We start from the raw sequence: 22,738 nt of genomic DNA, 5'->3' as shown, positions 1-22,738 counted from the left end.
TTCCAGACTCTCTCTACGAAGCAAAGTGAAGTAGCAGAGTCTGGTATTACCAGGCTAGCATGCATGGGTCACCTTGCATGAAATATTCCAAAAAACAAGGGCAAAATACATCTGCTCTAGCTTGACTTTTATGTTGCAAAGAAGAGCAGCTGCTCGAGATCCTCATGAGTTCGCAAAATGCTGAGGATAATCCTTTTGTAAATAGCTCAACATTCTTTCAACTGTAAACCTGTTTCTCAAAGCACATTGCGAAAAAAATGGTGGTATAAAACATCTGCTCAAACTGAACCCTTCTAAGCTCCAAAAGGTAACAAAATATGCTTTATTTTATTCTTCTGTAATCGTTACTCTAATATCAGGAGAGTTTTATATTATCACGACAGGTAGAGATCCATCCGTGTTAGATATAGATCCGGGTCAATAAAGACCCAAATATGTATCATTTAAGGGTTAAGCATAAATCTAACAAAATTCTGTAACATTAAAGGTGACATATTATGCCCCTTTTCACAACATCTAATATAAATCTATGGTGTCCCCAGAATGTGTCTGTGAAATTTCAGCTCAAAATATCTCCCCAGATCATTTGTTATAGCTTGTCAAATTTCCCCCTTTTTGGGTGTGAGCAAAAATGCTCCGTTTTTGTGTGTGTCCCTTTAAATGCAAAGGAGCTGCTGCTGCCCACCTCCGTTCAGAAGACGGTCGATCCTTTACACGAGCTTCGGATACAATAACAAAACACGCAAATAATCTCACTCATCCAAAATCTCAGAAATAACCAATAGCGGAGTGAAGCCTTACGGAGACTCAGGAAGAGGTTGCAACTTTTAGACGCACATGGACGTTTCTGAATGGTTAGTGGATACATTTATGTTTGTTGTGGAGTTACATTGATTCATCTGTTTCTTTGGGATTTCCGTTGAAAATAAAGTTAATCCACTGCTCTCTTGGATCATCTGATCTGGGGCTCTAAATACTGTTCTATGCTCGTCTGTGCAGCCAACGACAGAACAGTTTACATGCTTTGCTCGAACTTTTGCCATTGTGATAGAACTGGTTACACTGTTGTCACTTAAGGTGGAAACGTGCAGATTAATATTATAATAAAATTCCCTTCCTATTTCAGAAGGGGAGCGAAATCTGATCGGCTTATGCCTGTAGAGAAAGGCTTACTAAAACAAAGTTACTGGATTGTCACTTTTCACGTTTTCTGGGTTGGTAGATGCACCGGGGACCAATTATAGCACTTAAACATGGAAAAAGTCAGATTTTCATGATATGTCACCTTTAAAATAAAACAAATACATATATAAATAAGTAAAAACAATTAAAATATCAATTTTAAAAAATACCAATTTGCCAATGAGATAATAAAAATAAAATTCATATATTCTTTGAAAACAAGTCTTAATTATAATAATAATAAACAGTTTTGCAAGTAAATTAATCTTGTGTATGGAAATAGGGAAAAAAGTTTTGCAGTAAACATTACGAGAAAGTAAGAATGCAAGAACACCTGGAATCAAAGATTTCCTCTGAGAATATGATCAAAAGATCCTGCTTTCTATTTCGTTCCTTCCTCGCCTCTGTGGTAGAAATACAACCTTACTCTCACAAATGAAATCCAGCGGCAGCCAAACAGCCTTGATGGCTCTGTGGAATAAGAAACACATGGCTGAGATGAGGAGCAGAGCTGAAAAGAAACCACAGCTCCAAACAATTTCAACTGAGAGAAGGTGCGATTTCAACAACAATTAGGATTTATTAGGAGAGACATTAAGAAAAGAGAGGAGGAGGGTGTGTAGGCAGTGAGTGCAGTCAGGGACAGTGAGGGACTGTGCAGTAAAGCTGTGGGCAGAAGAGAGTCTGGATATCGTCCAATAGGGAGGAACTGCTCTGAGAGTTGCCATCTACTCAACACAAACAGCTCTGACAAACATGAAGAACAAAACATGCCCAGAGTGGCAAACTAGAGCAGATACACAAGCACGCACGCACACTTTCAGAATGATTTTTCCAGCTGATGAATGATAAAAAAAACATTGACAGCCAATCGTAATCCATCTGACTTTAATGTTTTTAAGCGTTTAAGGCGGCAGACGACATAACTGCAGCACATCCATAGCGGCTAATATAGTTGAACTTTGTTGCATTGATAATATTTCTGACTTCAAATCGCATTTTAAAACCTATTTGTTTTCTAAATGTTATCATTCCTATGTAATATTCTGTATTTTGTTTATGTGATTAAATCAATTTTGATACCCTTTCTATGTCTTTGTATTTTCTTTGTTCGTATCTACCACCTATAATATTCTATTACTATTTCTTGTACTACTGTCTGCCATCTTTGTCTACACTACTGGTACTATGTTTTCTTTATTGAATCTACATTGTAAAGCGTCCTTGAGCAATGAAAAGGTGCTATAAAAATGATTATTATTATTATTAAACAGGCCTTTAAAGTAGTATACTTTACTCCTTAAGTATGAGAAATAGTACTTGTGAAAAAAATCATGCTTTTCCCAAGAGAATCTAATGAAAACGGCCTAAAGTTCAGCGGCACCATTTGAGCATTTGACCATGATTCCCTCTGATTTAAAGGTGAATTGATTGCACAGTTTAATACCCTTAAAGGTCTTTAGTCCGCTTCATGCCTTTGGTATAAATAATCACAACAAAGGCCCAGCAAGTGACTCATTTTCTACACTGGGTCCCTAAGAGGCTATATGGGAGCAGTTGTGGTAATTAAGTGTGTAAAATGAGAGCAACAAGCCAAGGTAAATGGGAGTAACTGGCTGAGCAGGACCCATATCCTGTTCATTCAAACGAGTCGCGATTAATCAAGAGCTTTGAGTGCTTGTCATTAATTACCGCTGACAGGTACACAATATCAAAGTCAAATTTGAGCTCCACTGCTTGTACAAACGGTACTTACAGCATCTTGTATGCCTGATCAAAGCCTGTAATGTACTCAGGGACAGACATCTCAAGTTCAACATCAGTCAGTCTGCAGAGGTGTTGTTGTAGGTTTTTTCCACTGTAATGCTAAAAAGAAAGTTCTGTGGAAGGTTGCAGAGGATAAAAGTAAAGAAGAGGTACAAATGTACAACCCTGCATGCGTTCTAGCTTTCTGATAATGTCAGGTTAGTGATTGTCAGCAATAATCATAGAGCTCTATACCTGGCTTCTACACATGCAATTATCACCTCAGCTGTGCCGACAAACTCCTTCACGCTTTATCTGTCTCTCATCTCATCTCTCTCTCTCTCTCTTTCTCTTTTTTACTTTTCCTATTCTGCTTCGCTATAAATCTGCCCAATAATGGAAACCAGTGGGGTGGCTGAAACAGGCAGGCAGAGTCTAGTACTGTATATTCTGTGAATGGAGGCATGAAGAAGTCGACACAGATCAATACAGTAGTGTGGGAAAGATGGAGGAGAGGAAGAAGGGGCGACGGATCAACCTCAGAAAGCACTGCAGCTCCAAAGATAACATGAATGCCTATTGTGTGCTGCCAAAACCATTCAGTCAGTTCTCGAATGGAGAACAAGGGCAAAAAGGGAACTGTATCTGTGTGCGACTTGTCAACCTGCTATCAAACTATCAGTGTATAAGTCCAGGGTCTCAGAAATGTGTTTGAACGTGAAGTGGCTGTATACAGTGGTTGAATGACACTATCTTTGTGTGGAGCTCTGCCAAGCTGCCACACTACAAAGTGTCATCGCACCAATCTGTGACTGTTCTTCACAAACCGGGTGACCCTGCGACCCGCAACTCAAAAACAAGTCCACATCGCCTCGTTTGATGGCTGCTCAATGCCGTTTATTCAGAGGCCAGAATTCCCTCCTCTCATGTTGAACGAGGAGAATGTCACACCTGCAGTCATTAGCGGGAAACATACGCCGACATATAAAGAGTTAAAAGCTGGATGGAAAGGTCAGGCGGGTATACTCCCTTTCAAAATCTGACCTTTTACTACAATCAAAATTTCAATTTGCAGCACATAACCGCCAAAAGAAAAACATTTCTTGTTATTCCCAAATAGCTGAGCCAATTTCAACATTCATTATTTGACATTATCCGCTTGCTGCAGGGCCACTGCCATAATGAGGAGACACTGGAGATCAGAGCCCGTCAAGCTCCACCCAAAGCACAGCTCACATCAAAGCTTTCTTCAGACGCCCCCCCACACATACTTAACAATGCTCAGAAGAAGCTCACACTGTCCGGATGCTAACACTGAAACGAGAGGAGGGAAGATATGCTGAGACCAAATCCTGCACACTGCCTTTTTATCATTCCTCATTCATCCTCTATCTCTACTTTAGCTCTTTCCTCCTCCAACTCTATAAAGGTCCTGACTGGCTGTGCATGGGTAATGGCGAATGGAGAAATCCATTTCAAAGCACTTTATCAGCATGATTGTTATATGTACAATATTGGCAAGGCATCAATACACACAACAAAAGCAGTGACAAGTAAAGAAAAGAAAAAAGTATTAATAATAACGAAACATTTTAAAAGGTGTACAAATATAATAATAACAATATTATACAAAACAAATATATATATATATAAAAAGTAAAAAAAAAAATTGTTATATAAAACCAGTTACAAGTAAAGAAAGAAGCAGAAAAAAAGCATTAAATGATAATTAAATGATAATTTTATTTTAATTAAAAGTATTAAAAAAATAAAATAAGGTGTCAGTAATGGTAATGAATAGTAATAATTTACAAAATAAAATATATAAATCAATTCATAAAATTAACGTAAAAAAGGAAAATTAATAAATCAAATAATATAAAAAAAAAAAATATGTATGTGTGTATATATATATATATATGTATGTGTACATGTATGTGTACATGTATGTGTATGTCTATCTATCTATCTATCTATCTATCTATCTATCTATCTATCTATCTATCTATCTATCTATCTATCTACCTATATATATATATATATATAATAAAAAAAAAAAAAGAAATGTACCCAGCACATGTGATACTTAGCTGCTCTACCAGGAGGATCCAGAAAATGCAAAAACAGACTAGACTTATGTCTCAATATATCCTTGAAGGGCATAGGAGAAAACAGGATTTTCCTTGCTCTTTTCACTGCACTATATAGAGATACTCTGACATTCATAAAGCAAAGCTCCCTCTTCACACCACGTTGCCCATTTATGGAAATGTAAGCCCTTCTCAGAGGTGGGGTGATGTAATAATTACCAGCGCTTTTTGTCATTTTTAATCCCGCCTGAATTGGCCATGTCAGTAATTTTCCTCGATTTTTTACAGACTATGCATTTCAGATTACAATGTATTTTACTTTAAGATTGCTTTGAAAAATAGCTACAAAACAGTCCTTGAAAAAAGCTTTGAATTTACGCTTTTGTCTAGCCTTTAACTTGTACATCAGGTTCTCCACGTGGCTCAAGTTGACATTAGTCAATGAGAAGACAGCCTAGAAGATAAAAAAGTTAAAGCGTTTTTGTCACTCAGAGCACTCTTTATACTGTAAAGACACTGCATGTAGGTGTCATGGCCTTGATTATAATACAGTTCATTTAAGAGTTATTGAACTAGAATTTCATATTATATAGTATTATAGTATGAACTAGTATTTCATATAGAGTTCTTTAATGCATATTAGATTTTTACCCATGAAAAGAGAGGGAGAGGACTATGTAATGCCTTTGGCATAATTTATATGTAGTAAATTGGATTTATATCGGTTTTGGATGATTTGTATGGGGTAGTAAAAACAGAAAAGTACATTTACAGTCATTTTAAGACTAAAGCTGAGAAAAGAGATTAAGTTAAAAGAAGGAAGTTAGTAAAATTAAAATATGTCCTGAAAACCAATCCTGCATCTATATAGATGCACAAATGTGTCATGGTATCACTTTCACAACCATCAGCACTTAATAATGAATGGCAATATCACATCTTACTACAGCATTTTACATACAAAATGATTAGCCAATCATAACAAGCATAATTTTTCAAGACATATTAAAGGTGCAGAAGCGAAAAAAAAACCTGTTTAGATCTAACATTGTGTCATAACCAGACGTGATGTGACAAGATTCCAGTGACAAGCAAATTAACCAGACATGACAGGGCTACAAGATGTGACAAAAGCAATGACAAATCACAGCCAATCAGAAGAGCATGTGGGCAGACTCCCTCTCTCATGCACAATGGAATAAGATATGTATAAGATAAGAATAGAATAGAATCCCCTGTCGTTCGTTGCCTTTACAGCTGGTTAGGACAACAACAAAAAGTTAAGAGAGAGAGTAGAAAATGGTGCAGGCTGACCACGGGCTACGCGCCCTCCTACCTACCCTCTCTCTTACAAGTTTACGTGCCCTCAAAGAGCCTCCGAAAGGCATAAAATCACTCTCAAGAACATTTTCGTTCACTGTTCCTTGCTGGTGAAATGTCCTCCCAACCCTCTCCGGAGAGCCGAATCCTTGACAATTTTCAAGAAACAGCTGAAAATCCTCTCTTCATGAGCACTTAACTGCAGCCTTCTCCAATGCTCTCACTAATCCTTAATCCTTCCCTATTCTACCTTTTACTATCCTGAAGGATGGTATTCTGAAACTATGTATTAATAGCATTTCTCGTATTGACTCTTTAGATGAATCGCTTGTTTGCATTCTTCAAAAGTTGCTTAGGATAAAAGCGACTAAATGAATAAATGTAAAATTTCCCAACATTTTTTGTTTCTGGAAACTTTAACATTATAAGAGAACTGTACTTAATTGGACAAAGTAGCTTCTCGTACTACTTTTGATTTATCCCTCTATACAGCCAAGACTAAGTCCACACAGAAAAGCAAAGACACATAAAGGACTCCCATGTGGTCTACAATCAAACAGTCTTTATCTGTCCTCTGCAAGACCACGTTCACACAACCCCCCTCACTTTAATTACCCAAAACACTCACTGAATACAAACATATTGGCTTTAATGTCCGTTGCTAAAAGCAGACAAGTCTTGCGTGCCTCTCCAGCTTCTTTTCAAGTAAGCGTAGTTACTGGCTCTCATGACCTCTGGACTTTTTCAGACTCTCATCTCTCTTTATCTGTTTTTCTTTCACTCTTCATTTTCTCAGGAGCAGAACACAGCATCTGCAGTGTTAAAAATGTAGCTTGTGTTGAGCAATTAGCCATAAAAACAAGGTCAGAGGATGATTCGTAGGCCAGATGATGGACCAGGTAAAAGCTCAAAGGGAAAAAACACACTCTTAAGGCCCTTATATACTCTTATATACTCAAAGTGAAGTTCTTTTATGTTCTTTGCTTAGGGGTAAAAAGAAGTTTGAAATACCCTTGCAGCAATATACTGTTAGTGAACATCCCGACGTCGCCCACACTGCTGGGTGTAGCGTTTAGAGGAATATGTAAATACAGTATGTGAACAACAATAGTGAGAAAACAACAGTTATGAAAGCATCTGATCATAATCTCAAATCACGTTTATTTATAAACCACTTTGTAAAATAGACTGCATTAAAGCAAGCCACTTTACAGTATTCAATTCTTGAACATGCAATATATCAAAAGAAAGAACAGACCCTCTACTTCTGTACCCTCCACTTCTCTACTTCTGAAGCTAGAATAAAAATCTGTTTTATTCTAGCTTCATGCATTGTTTTTTATCAACACTTGAATGTGGGCAAACTTAATAAAAAAAAAAAAAAAAAAAAAAAAATTTTTTATATATATATATTGAACAAAAAGCATTTTTGTCAAAGACTACATCCAGATCAGATTCAGAACGATGATTAAAACATAGAGGAGTAGATCGAGTCCATCAACAACCCCAAAGCTTGCACAGTCCTATAGCTTTGTTATGACATTTGATATTGCTTGTTTTTGCATCTTCTTGTGTGTTTTGATCAGGAGATTCGGTACTCTTTCAGAAGATGTGTCATAGCGCCCCTACCATATAACAGTGAAAATACAGAAAGCCAGAAAATTCCGTCAATGGCGGGGAGGTGTTTTCTCATAAATGACGAAACTTTACGTCAATGGCGGGGAAAGAGTTAAATATGAAAAACAGTGTCAAAGTAGGTTTTAATTAGAAGTACAACTTCAATTTCTACTATAAACACACAGCGTGTTCATGTTTTTACTTGAGTCTGACCTCAACGGACTGGACAGAAGATATCAACTTGAAAAGATTTCCACGTGTGGTCTCGGAGCACACCTACCTATTACATAATCACCATGGACCAATTGTAGTTTTCCGAAAATTTCGCTTTTGAACTCCAGAAACCAATTCCAGACAAACTTCTTTATTTTGTTTGAAATTACATCACACTAGTTCGTTCTTCAATTTCGCTTGAAGTATATCGGGGCCTTTAAGAGACCTGACATCACATGTGTTTTTACTCACAAATACCTCTCATTCGTTTACCTCCTACAGTACTAGAGTTTTGATCATTCGGCCTTCGCAAACCCTCTCCTTCATATTTCATCACATGTTATTGCTCTCCCCAGGCAGGCTCACGCACTGACACAAATTGCGTACATTACAAAGGAATGTTATGGCTGCTGTGACAGTTTTATTGCCGCTCGGATGAAGACATAAACGGGTAATTCATGATTTCTATCTGAGATAATGCTGAAGTTCTCAAAATGCTCCTCAACTTCCATTTCTCCAAATTCTGTCAGAAACATGTTTTTATATTGGCACCAAACTGTATAGTATGTGAGAAATGGGTACTTTGGAAATAAAAATGTCACCCTAAGAAGCTCTTTAAATGCTTTAAAATGTGAGGAACTTGTGCCTTATGGTCTAAATCGACGGCTCTTAAGCTGATTTGCAAGGCTGTTGCCAAACCAGCTGGTATGGCATGATATCTTTCAAGACAAGGAGCGAATTCATAGTTTAACTCCCAGCGTGTGTCTAGAAGTGTTGACTCCTCTCCAATGTTCTACGTGGGGTGCAAACTTGACAGAGCTTAGCGACTACTGTTGTCTTCAGCCACTCTGATAAACACACACACAAGACACAGACGGGCCTAATAAATGAGGTCTCGTGCTGGGAGGATAAAACAAAAAAAAATCAGTTAAAAGGAAGAGCAAGCTAACAGAGCCAGGCGAACATAATCGAATTCAAATAGCCGTGTATGCTAAAACAACCTGCTGTGAGTGTGTATCAGCGTTGGGGAGAAACTAAACTAAGATTAGCAATGCTACCAGTTACATTCATCAAAAGCATGACAGTGCTTGGTTTCTTAAAAATGTAAACTGTAGCAAGCTAACCTTTCAAGCAAAAAGCAGTAAAGCAATGCAAAGTGCTATGTTAATGTTTTTCACTGTATGGCGAATACAGTTTTACAATAATCAGACACAATCAGTTCATTCAGATGACCTGTGCATATAAGTCTTGTCCATTATCTTTATTAAGTGCAATATTTCATTAAATATGCAACAAAATGTTCTCTACACACAGCTTTACAGCCAAACAAATTGAAGTAATAATCAAAGTGATTCAGTTCTTTCAGAAAAATTCGATTTGATAATTTAAATCAGTGTTTCTCAACTGCTGGGTCGCAAGACCGTTTTGAGTGGGTCATGGAGTGTGTAGTCCAAGGAACAACAACAACCATAACAAAAAACGTTTCTAACTGTTTTTGTGATGCAAGTCTTTTATTTTGAAAGACGTGCGTGAAAGTTGTTGACTCTAGTTGTTGACGTCTGTCAGACACAGTTAAGGTAAAATTGCGTTTGAGAAAAACGCGTTGCCTGATTCAGTATCTTCTGTCAGATGAGATGTTGTCAGTCTATTTATTAGTGTCATCATTCTAACATTATTCACGTTACTAACTTGTTAGTCTCTCTGCTGTCTTGAAAACATACAAATTAAAAGCCTTGAAGCTTTTAATTAAAATGAACTTTCCAACATTAAACTGAATTTATAGATCTGGGGCCGTATTCACAAAGCATTTTATCTTACCACTAGGAGTACTCCTAAATCGCACTAAAATATTTTAGCTAGGAGTTTTCTCTTAAAAGTTATTCACAACGCCTTTCAGACCTACTCTTAGTAAAGAAAAATGACAACTCCTAAAGTAAGAGTGAGTCTTCGTGGCTATGGATGACGTCATTACTCATGCACGAGCTTGACTGAAGTGACCACCTTGATTGGCTGATGATTGTAATGCGGGAATGATTCCAAACACCTCCCCTATGATGATGAGTGACAGGTGACAGGTCTGAGAATGCGTGCGCTACACAAATAGTGCGAAGGACGGAAGATGATGAATAACTGAATAAATAGCCTTATTAGCCTAAATGAATAAAGAGTAAGGCAAAACAAATAGACTATAGCCTAATGAAACATATGGATTGATGCAATATCTTTGCAACATTATTGAATTAATCTGTCACATATGCCTCTGCCTACGTTTGCAAAGAGAAGAACATTTTAATTTGATTCACTATGAAACGTTACAATTAACATGCAATGAGTAGCCTAGTTTTGGTTGTTGTTGCGTTATTGCATCCATAGTTATGCCTACAATGCAAAATTGTTCCCTCGCGATTGGAAGCTCCTATAGCCACCGCATACGCATTTCAAAACATCGCAACGTGGAATGCCACAAAAAGCGGTTTGTGAATAGGTCTTAGTGAGTTAGGAGTCCTCTCGACTTCTTTTAAGCTGTCCCAGGCTTAGGTGCTACTTTTACGGCTAAAATGCTTCGTGAATTACTCTTAGTCAAAAAAAAATAGGAGTCCTAAAGGTAGGAGTGACACGCCCATTATTTTTAGGAGTTGCTCCTAAATTCGCCAGTTAGGAGCTACTTTTAGCCTTAAAATTCTTTGTGAATACGGCCCCTGACTTAAATACATTCAGTTCATTGTGGGTTTAATTGGACAGTTAATTTTATTTAAGTGGTTCAAGACTTTTAATTTAAGTCAGCAACATAAATTATATAAAAAATACATAATAAAAAGTATACTACACAAAAAATACACAATAAAAAGTGACCAATCGTTCAAATGTGCCAACATCAAATAATATTACCTAATTAAGTAAAAAAAAAAAAAGAAAAAAGAAAAAGCAAAGCTACATTTTCAAATTAGCTTCCCTAAAACTGATGTGCACAATGTGAAGGGAGTGTGAGATAAGTGATAAGTCCAGGGCCTGATGCTGTCTAATCAGAAGATGAGCTCTGCCGCTGAGGGGAGAATCAAAGTGCGACAAATGCGAGGTGGGAGACGCGGCCTGCACACGTCAGGAGAAAAATCCAACAGTTGAAGCCTCTCCTTCAGGGAAGAGGAGCTTATCCTCCCTGCTGGCAGGCCTCCGCTGCAGGTGGTATAATCTCAGGCCTTGATTAACTACTTCTATTACTAAACTTAATTACTAAATCGTCAAGAGTGGCCTGCGCTGGTGTGAGCAGACCAACCCCCCGCAGCAAGAGAGACAAACAAATAAACAGCAGCGCGGCTCTGACAGCCAGCTTCTGACTGCTATTAAGCTCCACAGAGCTCAGGCTAATTAATAGCCTGCAATGCTATCGATGGGGGAAATAAAGACAATTGACAATCGCTTCTTGCAAACCCAGGGAGAAAGATGCAAGGCTGAGACCTGCTGGGAAAATGGGCTAGAGGTGAGTGTGTGTTTATGCATAAAATTATGTGGGTGGTTTTAAAAAAGCTGCATCAACGCTGCAAACATGCTTTCGCTGCATCGCTGCTCTAAGGGCACACAGGCTGGCGGGGTGCCCAAACAAACCAGCCGCCTTTCTCATGGATCCTGAAGGGCATTTCCGCTAGGCTTGCGCCCTGGGACACAGCGGCTACACTATCTAGTGTACGGAGCACGGCAAAGTCAATGAGATCACGCCACATCATCTCTGAAGTGCACAACAGACAAATACTCTCTATACCGTGTCCTTGGCCAGAGCCCATTTTAGACTGAAAAGGTGTCCCATCATAATTCTGTCCGTTCCATTCTGTACAACATCTTCATCCCAGAACTGGCTGAATTAAATCGTCCATTTAGTGAAAACATCACAGGCCATTGGAGGACAACATCTGCCCACGATTGCAAAGCACTGACTCCTTATTAGCTTGGTTGATATTGCTCATTACCTCATGAAAAGATAAACATACAGTGTCCTGAATTAAAGCGCATTCTCTTGAAAATATGAACTAGTCTTTTCATCACTCGTTTAGCGGAGAGAGAGGAAACGCGTGGGTGAGAATGCCAGTCGAAGGCTGCTAAGCTGATCGCTGTGTGGTGTGGACATGTTTAATGGGGTCTTTTTATGGAGATGACTGGTGGAGCTTATGGCAGAGCAGTGGGAGAGAACATGCCAGATCAGACAAGAGAAGCCACGGGGAACGTGCTGCTGAAACTGAGGAATACAGCGAGTCTGAGGTGACCTTCTTAATGGCGCACATCTTCTGGCTTTCAATGATATGCTGAGTGGGCTAACTACTTTAGACAGCACTAAGACAAATGTTCAAGTCACTGCTCCCAAAAGCTACTAATAAGCCATATGCATCATATGGGGAGTGGGGACAGGTGGAAGATAGGCCATTTCATTCAATAGCTCACATGGGGATGTGTCCATTACGGTCTAAAACACAAGAAAACACTCTAGTTGTTGAGTAGGAGTTTATTTATTTGTGTGTGTAATAATGAGAGGAATTCGTTACATTGTTTTGCTCGGCAGTTGTTGCGGTTGGTATTAGTGGCAGAAAACAACAAGCAATGTTCTCTAAAGCACATGCTCCAATCTATTCCTTTTCCAAACGGCCAGAAACTTCGCTATCCATTCTAATAAAACCTAAAAGGAAAATGCAAATAGATGAATTCCCACTGTTGTACATCTACAGATATACAGCTGCAATTTTGATTAAATAAAAAAAAAAAAAATAAGATAAAAATAAATAGATTAGAACCCATATCCTCTCACACTCAAAGCAAAATTAGTACCAGACCAACAAGTCATGCTTGGTTTCATTCACTGTCCTCCAAAATTCTTATCAAATTAAGTTCATTTGAGCACTTGAATTAGCTATCAAGTATGATCGCTCCCTCAAATCGCTGTGTAACGAGTTCATTAGAACTTGTTTCGTAGAAAAACAGGCAGTCATTGTGCTATTGAAAGATGCAGATGAAATGATTTTGGACATTTTTAATATCCAATGTTAGTGTTTAAATTTCACTTTTGACAAAAGCAAAACTGAAATAAACTGCTGACTATCACATACATTAAATATCACATATAGAATATATATGAGTAAAAAAGTTTTTTTTTTTAAACTATTAACACAACTAAATACTCATCAGCTCAATCTTCACCATTTTTGTGACATCACAACCTCCCTTTACTACTTTTTAAGATAAGTAACAACCATGCACTAAATAGTGAAATTCCTTAAATTATTGGCCAAGCTCTGAAGTGCAATGTTTAAAAAAGCTAAAAGGCAAAAACAGCTTTATGAAAGCTAAAATAAATCTGTTATGACAGATTTCAGTAACTTTGTGTATTTAAGGCTGCATGAACGCTCTGATTTCGACAGCAGTGGTTTTATATTTGGAATTCTGCCAGTCACATGCACCGATTTCCTCAGATACACAGTTTCAAAAAGGTTCTATGGGCCATGCATCCACTGATATCTATAAACATATTCATGCAGAAACACTGAAAAAAACCTCTACTTAAACTCCACTTTTATTCACTAAAATATTTAAATACACCAAGAGAGAGACAGAACCATAGACCTTATTCAGAGCAGCGCCATGACAGGTATGAAAGTGAGGCTGTGAGGTATAGACTTGCCATGTTTCCAATGGCATCTGCTGTAAAAAGCTGTATAAATCTCCTAGATTACTTAAAATTTTCCATTTTCCTTATATTGTCGGGAGTTTTTTGTCAACTGAAATTTCTTGGAAAGATATTTTTCCAGTGTTTCATGAGTAGAACATTCCAAAAACACATTAAATAACAGTACAGCCCATTGAAGAGATGCATGTCTGTCCCTCATAGCCTAGCTTTCATTCCCATTAAAAAGATGGCACTGCTGTGAATAAGGTCAATAGCATGATAGACAGAACAATAGATAAAACAATTTAACAACAGATAGATAGAACTAACAAAAACAAAAGCAAGATAGAAAGTATAGACATAAAGAAAGGATAGAATAAAGAAGCATATACAGAAAGAAAGAACAAAAGACAGAATGAGAGATATACAGACAGAAAGATAGAAAAATAGATGGATGGATGAACAGATAGACAGATAGACAGATAGATAGATAGATGATAGATAGATAGATAGATAGATAGATAGATAGATAGATAGATAGATAGATAGATAGATAGATAGATAGATAGATAGATAGATAGAACGATAGAACAAACCATACATAGAACAAGTGAATGATGGCTGATGGCTGGATGTACATATACTAAACATGCCTGCAATTTTAAGGGCTCTCTCGATTAAATTAATTTTGTGATGTTACTGCCCAATTCACTGAATAATTAGTTTAGAGTATTTTTTAAAACACAGAAGCATATCATCTTCCACCCATGTGCCTCAAAAACGTCTCGGAGAGTGTTGGCAGTGTGTAAAATCATCAGTGAAGTGTGGAGATGTTCCATAAGCTCTCATTAACCAGTCTACCTTAAGCACTGGCACACAGATAGGATAGGCATGCTTGGTTTAATGACACCTGCATGAAAAGCAGTGCAGCCATCTTGTCATCCAGGCTGGGTTTGATACGCATCTTTCAAGCAGAAACTGATGTGAAATTGCAGTGCTGGTTGAGTGCGAAATAGTTCACATATGTGAGTTGCTTGCCAGATAAATTTAATTTAGATGTGCCAATAGTGTGTGGTGGTCAGCTTCATATGTCCACCTCCCTCTCCTCCCTCCATACCACCATCCAGAAGGAAAACGTAAGTACACATGTGGGCCAATCTGTCCAATGTCCACTGGTTAGGATCGGCTCTGCCAACTGCTCCAGGACATGACGGATAAATCTAGACTTAAAACGGCTCTCAGTGCTGTACTACTTTCCGCTCACTCTCCTTTTAGCCACAACGTCCCATCATTTTTCTGTTTATCCTGCAATTCAGTGAAGATTCATGGATTCTCAGTAGAGAGGGTGTTGATGTAGCTTCCGAAACTGATATGAGCCCCAAGCATCTGTCAATATATGATGTGGAAAAGGGAAAGCATGTGCCTTCGTGGATGTGTGCATGTGTGCACATGTCTTTGTATAAATCCTGGCAGCTTCACTCAAGACTTGTTGCCAAGGCATCCGTATACCTCTACTAGCTGTTAATCTGAGACAGAGCGTTGAGGGAGCATTCTGCTTTAAATATCTCAGTATATTCACAGCATAAATCACACACACAAAAAAACATAATACTGTCTCATGGACATTAGCATTCTCATTTAATTTATGTACATTGCTGTGGTTTTTCCCGAGCTTTATTTTTTATTTTATTTTTATCTTAGGTGTTCCCACGGTTAGCACAGTACAGTTCAAAAACCCCTTCATTGACACCAAACCAGAAATATTACTTTTAATTCATATTATACTGTATTTAATTTAGCATTATCATTATGATTAAAATGGAAGCTGTTTAAAAAACAGAAGCACTACAGTTTCAAAGATTAGGGAAAGAAGTTTCTTATGCTCACCAAGAATGCATTTATGTGATCAAAAATAAAGAATAAACAGTAATATTGTGAAATATTTGAAAAAATAATAATAATTGAACATATTTTTAAAATGTAATTTATTCCTGTGACGGCAAAGCTGAATTTGCAGCATCGTTACTCTAGTATTCCGTATCACGTGATCCTTCAGAAATCATTCTAATATGCTGATTTGGTGCCAAGAAACATTTAGTATTATTATCAATGTTAAAAACAGTTGTGCTGCTTCATAAGTTTTTAATTTCTAATTTATAGGCTTAACAAAGCAAAATGATTCCAAGTACCTGGCTATGTTTCTGGTTTGGCTTGAAATAGCATACTCTTACTATTCTTGCAGTGTGCAGTATGTGTAATGTGTGTAGCATTATACAATAGAAAGCATTAGCATTACACTAGTATTCCATTCAAACACAGCTGCTGTATTTTGCACACTGACACTCATTTAGTGAAAACAGCCTCCGTTTAGATTTGTGGGTGAATGTCTATCATTAAAGGGATAGTTCACCCAAAAATGAAAATTCTGTCAGTAATTACTCACCCTCATGTCGTTCCAAACCTGTAAGACTTTCGTTCATCTTCGGAACACAAATGAAGAACTTTTTAATGAAATCTGAGACCTTTCTGTCCCTCCAGACAGCTACGAAACTACCACTTTGACGCTTCAAAAACTTAAGAAAGAGATCGTAAAACTTTTGCGGTTTAAAAAATTGAGCGGTTTAGTACAAATTTTCTGAAGGGACTCGATCGCTTTATATGATGAACATATTTAATTTCACACATAAACATTGATCAGCGAACATAAACAGAAGCTCAACCGAACCTGCTTCATGCACGAGAACGTGTGCGTTAAAGGGTACATAACATGCACAGTTTCACCTAATCTCATGTTAATCTTGAGTACCTATAGAGTAGTAGTGCATCCTTAATATCTCAAAAAAGTGTTTAGTTTTATTAAATTTATAAAAGAAAAATACAGCTTTCCGATTCTCTCCGGAAACAGCCGAGGTCCTGGAGGCGGAGCTATAGAGTCAAGCGGTAGTGCTTGATTTCCAGCAAAAGACAGAAATCTGATCCAGTTGTACTTACATGAATGGAGTCTTTTATCACTGGGACCACTCCACGTTTTAATAGCAAACGATTTGCAAATCCAGCGTCGACCTGAGCCTTGTTAATAAAACATTCGTCACTGAAATGGCCAGAACACACAACCGCACTTCCTACACTCCGTTGCTGCCCCGGAAAAACAAACGGCATCCACTGTTCCTGTAACGCTGGGTTCTTTGGAAAGCTGGACACGGTAAGCTTTCCCTCACATCCAAAAACACACTTTTTTGGAGACATTCTTGAACAAATCCTATGCAGCGCTGGCTGCCGATGATTTCCTGTTGAAGCGCGTTGATGTGCGCGGTCTCGTTCTCCTCTGGTCGACGTGCGCGCGGGCGCGCTTTTCCGAGAGAAATGCTCATATAAGGAGTTCCACTCTTATCTACGTCATTAGATCCACGATAAAAAAAAACCCAGCCGAAACTTGTACCAACCCGGAAGTAAGATTTTCAGCACAGAAATTCTCCGTTATTCGTCCAAAATATTTTTTTAAAACTTTGCCCATGTTTAACATGAGAATCCATCTCTTTAACACTGTAAACAACTCTGAATACATGAAACACCATGGTACCCCCCCTTTAAGATAAACAGATATTGTGAGCTCTGCCTGAATGCTTTTAAGTCTTTTACAACAACAAGTGCACAAAAAATTCAAAAGAATGATGGGCAGGGGGAGCTAGGTTAGGACAGTGAGGTGACATTCGCATGAACTTTGCTGTCCAGCTGGACCGCACTGCCACGCTGAAAGAGCCAGACCGAGGAAGTGACAGATGCATTACATCAAATTGAGACAGCGGATATTATTCTCTAGAAAAACAGTGATGTCTTTGTGAAACTAATAAGGTTGGGTGTGAGCACCAGCTGCCAGTCCAATCTCTGCAGTTATGCCTGGAATAGTGAACAAAGTGGCCTTCGAATGTCCATCTGTCCATTACAAATCACAGAGCACTCCATACAAGAGCAGTCCACAGAGAAAGTTGGCAGTGTTTCAAAAGGTTAAAAGAGCAATACAAAAAGTGTGTGTGAGTGACACAAGGTGACGGTCACAAAGGCTCAAGAAATGTGGTGTCACTCAGAAACCAACCTGCAGTTTGACAGCGCTACCCTTCTGCTCTCTCTCTCTCTCTCTCTCTCCATCATACTGTATATAGAAACAGACAAAGCTAACAAGAGTCAGCCGTCAACTCAGTTTATCCTAAATGGCTGTTTAAAGTTGGAAAGCGATCTAACCGTGTTGTTGGACGTAGCTCTGGGGAAAACAAGAAAACTCACTTAACTTCAGAGGTTTCTGTGTGTGAAAATGAATGAAAATTTTTATTCTATAATGTCTCTATGAGTAATTTATATTCTATGAGTAATTCTATTACTAGAATAATAAGAACAAAATACAGCAATGCTCTCAAACTCGACTATTTCGGTCTTCGTCAGGTCCTTTCTGGAATCTCCTTTTTCTGAGCAAAGAGAGGGTACATATTCAATAAGAGAATCTTTTAAGACGAATCTTTCATAATCTTCCTAATAAAAAATGAATCAATCTTCCTTTGATTAAAAAAACTAATACTCAAATCTCATCAGTGGAGTGCGACACAAAAACAGTGTTCCTCATCCAAAAAAATCTTTAGAGTACTGTAGGTGCATAACCCAGGCCTTAAAAAAGCACACTGCCACTATGCTGTCAAACTCTATTTTAATAATGGACTAACAACGTTTCAACCTTTTTGGTCTTCGTCAGGTAGTCTACCTGTATAATTCTATTACTCAGCCTCATGTCGTTACAAACCATAAGACTGTTGTTCATCTTTGAAACACAAATGCAGATATTTTTTATAAAACTTGAGACATTTCTGTCCCTCCACTGAAAGTCCTCCAACCTTTTATGCTTTAAAAAGTTAGTTTGAAATTTGCCTGTTTGACGAAGGAGAACCAATGAGGTTTGTTCTCACGTTTCACGCAAACACGTTGGAGCTTCTGTTTATATGTGCGTTGATCAATATTTATATGTGAATAAAAAGTAAATTAAATTAAATCTGTTCATCATATAAAACAATAATGAAGACTTGGATAGTCTTTTTTTTAAATGTCAATGTTTCAATGGAATGGACTTTCAATGAAGGGTCAGAAATGTCTTTTCATTAAAAATATTTTCATTTGTGTTTCAAAGATGAACGAAAGTCTTATGGGTTTTGAATGACATGAGGGTGAGTAAATAATGACAGAATTGTACTTTTTGACGGGAACTATTTCTTTAAATTTCCCACTGATTTTCTGTGTGTCGTAACAGCAGATGGCACACCTGCGAGAGCCCCCGCTTCATGCTACAATAACAATTCAATCTACATCCAAACCCGCCAGTGAGAATCACAGGAGCACGAAAGTGCTAATTAACAATAATCTCATCACAATTGGTCTGGCTGACCCTGCTGGGCGCAATGAAATACAGAGTTTCCTTCCTATACATTTCCACTCAAGTGTTCTGATTGAGGATTGGGGAAAAAAACAATGTGCATTTAGAGGATTTCTTCACCTTTACATCACATCTGTGTGACCACGGACAGGAAATCTCATTGTGTTCCTGGCAGACAGAAGCGTAAACACAGAAAATGGCAAGTTTTACCTCTTGCTAATGGCCTGGTGTGGCTGAGAGTTACTTTACCTGCCTTAGGCCATCCCTGCTGTTCTGCATGATCCGGAGGGCATAGTTCGAGCGCTGGCCTTTACTGTTGAACTCGATGTGGCCTGTTAGACCTTCCAACTCTACCTATCCAGAGAGAGAGAGAGAGACATGTTAATGCCTGGGGGTGTCATGTGATCTCAGATCACAGCCACACAAACCCTCAGTGCTGTATCGATTTATAGAGATACATGGACGCCTGAGCTCCTCACTGGAAGCGTTTGCACAATGCAGGAAGCATATATAGATCGCTGTACGTCACGCATAGGATGATACAGTAATGACAAGCTGATGGTCGTTAATCTTTAATGGCTGAGTAAGACACAGTGTCTCCGTTTCACACATTCTGCTGAAGGATGCAGTTCTGACGAGGGTTTGTGGGTAGAGAGAGCAAAAACTAAATGATGAATGAGCCTGCAACAGCAGCAGGTGAGGTGATTGGCAGCTTGTGGGCTATCCCTGCGGCTCTTACCATCCTCAGGTAGTTCATCAGACTTGTGCCGTGCTCCCAGATCTTTGAGGACTTGCAGGAGAGCTGAGTGGCTCCTACGTTCTGGCTACGGTTGAGCTCCTGCACGGCTGCCACCACTGTGTGTACGGCATCAAACAGCAGCGCTGACGAAAGCTGGAACACACATACATTAGCGTAAACACATAGACAGAGTAAACAAAGCAATACAGCCAAACTGTAGGATGCTAGACAGATATAGCCTACACTTCATGATCAAAGTGTTCAGCCATAGAAATAAATATTTCAGGTAGAATATACATTTATGCATTTGGCAGATACTTTTATTTAAATGACTTACTGGCAAAAACATATATGTATGTGAATGAAACCCATGATCTTGGGATCGCTAGTTGACTTACAAGAAAATAGACCACAAACCCCATAGACCATAAACTAGTGCTTAATTAAACAAAGTATATAATATATAATACATTACCATTCAAAAGTTTGGGCTCAGTAAGATTTCTAACATTTCTACCTCTAAAGCTTATCAAGGCTGCAGTTATCTGATAAAAAAAAATACAGTAAAACACTGTACAGTAATACTTTGAAAAATTACAATTTAAAAATATATTTTTAAAATGTACAATTTTGAAATGTAATTTTATTCATGTGACGAAAAAGCTGAAATTTTAGCATCATTACTCCAGTCTTTAGTGTCACATGATCCTTCAGAAAAAAAAAGATAGACCCTAAACTTTTGAATAGTAGTGTACATCACAATACAGTGGATATTTGGCATATATTAACAGCTAGTAAACAATATTATTATATATAATTATTTATTTTATTTTAATTTAATTATAATAATTTTCCGTGTAAAGAATGCTACAATTTAGCGGGTAGAAGTTTGATACGGGTAGACTTTGTGTGAGAGCACTTTGTGGACTACAACTCCTCGCTGCTTTCGACGCGTTTGAAACGTCACCACCACTCGCACACGGACACTAGCTCACGGATCCCGCTAAACATGACTGTGTCTTTGGTGCACTTCACCGCCTTCTTTCATGGAGAGGACAAAATCGTTGAGGTTGGCGAAAACCACGGGTAAGTCAACTTTATGGGGTGACGTCACATAGGCGACATGTAGTCTTTCTCGTTATGTCTTTTCCACAACTGCTAGCCGAAGAATCATACCATATACTGTCAAACTCGTAACATGAAAAATTATATAAAAAATTCACAGACAACATATGTTCACATTCATGGCACAATTCAAACGGGACCAGAAAATAATTATTTTCTCCCATTCACTTGCATTGACGATTTTTCAACCTAGAGGTCCAGTGGGGTTTTACGGATGGGCGGGACTTACCAGCACTATACAGCCACCACTTTGCCCCCTCAGCCCCCTGGAACTGAATTACTGACCACTTTAATTACATCAGATGGTGTGTTAATATACTGCAGCACAGGCTGTGGAGTTTCCTTTTCCTCTGACATCACTTTGGTGCTAAAGCTTTCTGAAATATAGAGATATGTTGTGCTGCATTATGGAACAGCACAGCAGAGGAGTTGGGGATATGTGTGTGGTGAGGGATGGTTGAATGAGTTTGTGACAAAAATAGCTGTCTGTGTAAATGCTGTTGCCTACGTTTCTCTCCTTTCTGTAGAAAAAAAACACAGTAACTATTCTGGTCACATACAGGGAAATGTCCTGGCTGCTCTCATTAGGCGAATGCCGAATGACAATATGTGTGCGCTGGCGACTGAGGCAGATATGCAGGTTCGCTGGTTAATCTCACAGACCAGCCATTCTAGTCTTTTGCTAATGAAGTCCAGGGCTTAAATATCTGTTTGGTTATTGCCTTCCATATCAAGCACATTAGAATAAGCTAGTTTAGGCTTTGCATTTCTAGGCCATTTCTGTAACACAGAGCTGAGTCTCACTGTGGGGTTTAGACCTGTCTCTCATCTGTCTGCCAAACTACAAACCATCTTCTGATTAATTAAAGATTAGACCTAATTAAATGAGAAATGCAACCAGAACTAGTTTCTAAAAGCAGTAGGCATTTCTTTTTCAAAAGACGTCCCCCCTGCAGCTAAATTAGAACACAAAAATGTAAAATGAATTATTACAACTTACTTGTGCATATCAGATAAAGAAAAGTGTTACAGACCGATCTTTGATAGCTTTTTTAAGCTTCCCTAGATGTTTGATTGAGACTGAGATGAGGAATAATACATTATACAGATGTTTTCATTTCCAAAGTGACGGGAATAACTGGGCTGACATGAACATACAGGGTGTGTGTACTCCTCAGGGGGAGTGTGTGACTGTGTGTGATGAATTATAGAGCCATAGCCTCGGTTTCAAGGTAAGCAAGAGGACATGGGTAGAAGGCTGTACCAAATTAATTAACAGAGCATCTTTGAGTTACAAATAAATGACTTTTTTTCAGAACATGGACTAGATCAGGGGTTCCCAAACTTTTCCATTCGAGGAATATAATCTAGAAAAAAATTAACATTACAGTAAATTTAATCTTGATCATAAGTTTGATATGACAGAAATCGAGTATTTAATTAAAAAAAAAAAAAATGTTATAGTACAGCTGTAAAATTTCAATACTAATATTTACGTTTTAATTTGTTCATTTGCAGACGTTAAAGAGTATATGAAATATGTGCATAAAAACTTGAAACAGTGTTGTTAAACTCATTGTGGTGCTCTCATGTTCGTTCCGTTTGTGTACGACATGTGAAATGCTTTTTACAGACAGTTCTTATGT

The 22,738-nt window shown here is 38.1% G+C and overlaps 1 protein-coding gene across 6 annotated transcripts in view; it reads right to left on the bottom strand.

The window, feature by feature from the left end:
- Window positions 1–22,738, bottom strand: part of grik4 (glutamate receptor, ionotropic, kainate 4) — a 389,008-nt gene that overhangs the window by 47,173 nt on the left and 319,097 nt on the right. For all 6 annotated transcript variants that reach the window (XM_079885109.1, XM_079885112.1, XM_079885111.1 and 3 more), the window contains 2 exons: window positions 19,968–20,120; window positions 19,478–19,582 (listed from right to left, as the gene is read on the bottom strand). In XM_079885109.1, coding sequence (XP_079741235.1) covers window positions 19,478–19,582; window positions 19,968–20,120 — 258 coding nt within the window. The remainder of the gene's footprint in view (window positions 1–19,477; window positions 19,583–19,967; window positions 20,121–22,738) is intronic.

Source organism: Squalius cephalus, assembly GCF_949319135.1.
Source record: "Squalius cephalus genome assembly, chromosome: 11".
NCBI lineage: Eukaryota > Metazoa > Chordata > Actinopteri > Cypriniformes > Leuciscidae > Squalius > Squalius cephalus.
This window is presented reverse-complemented; position numbering and strand designations above follow the sequence as displayed.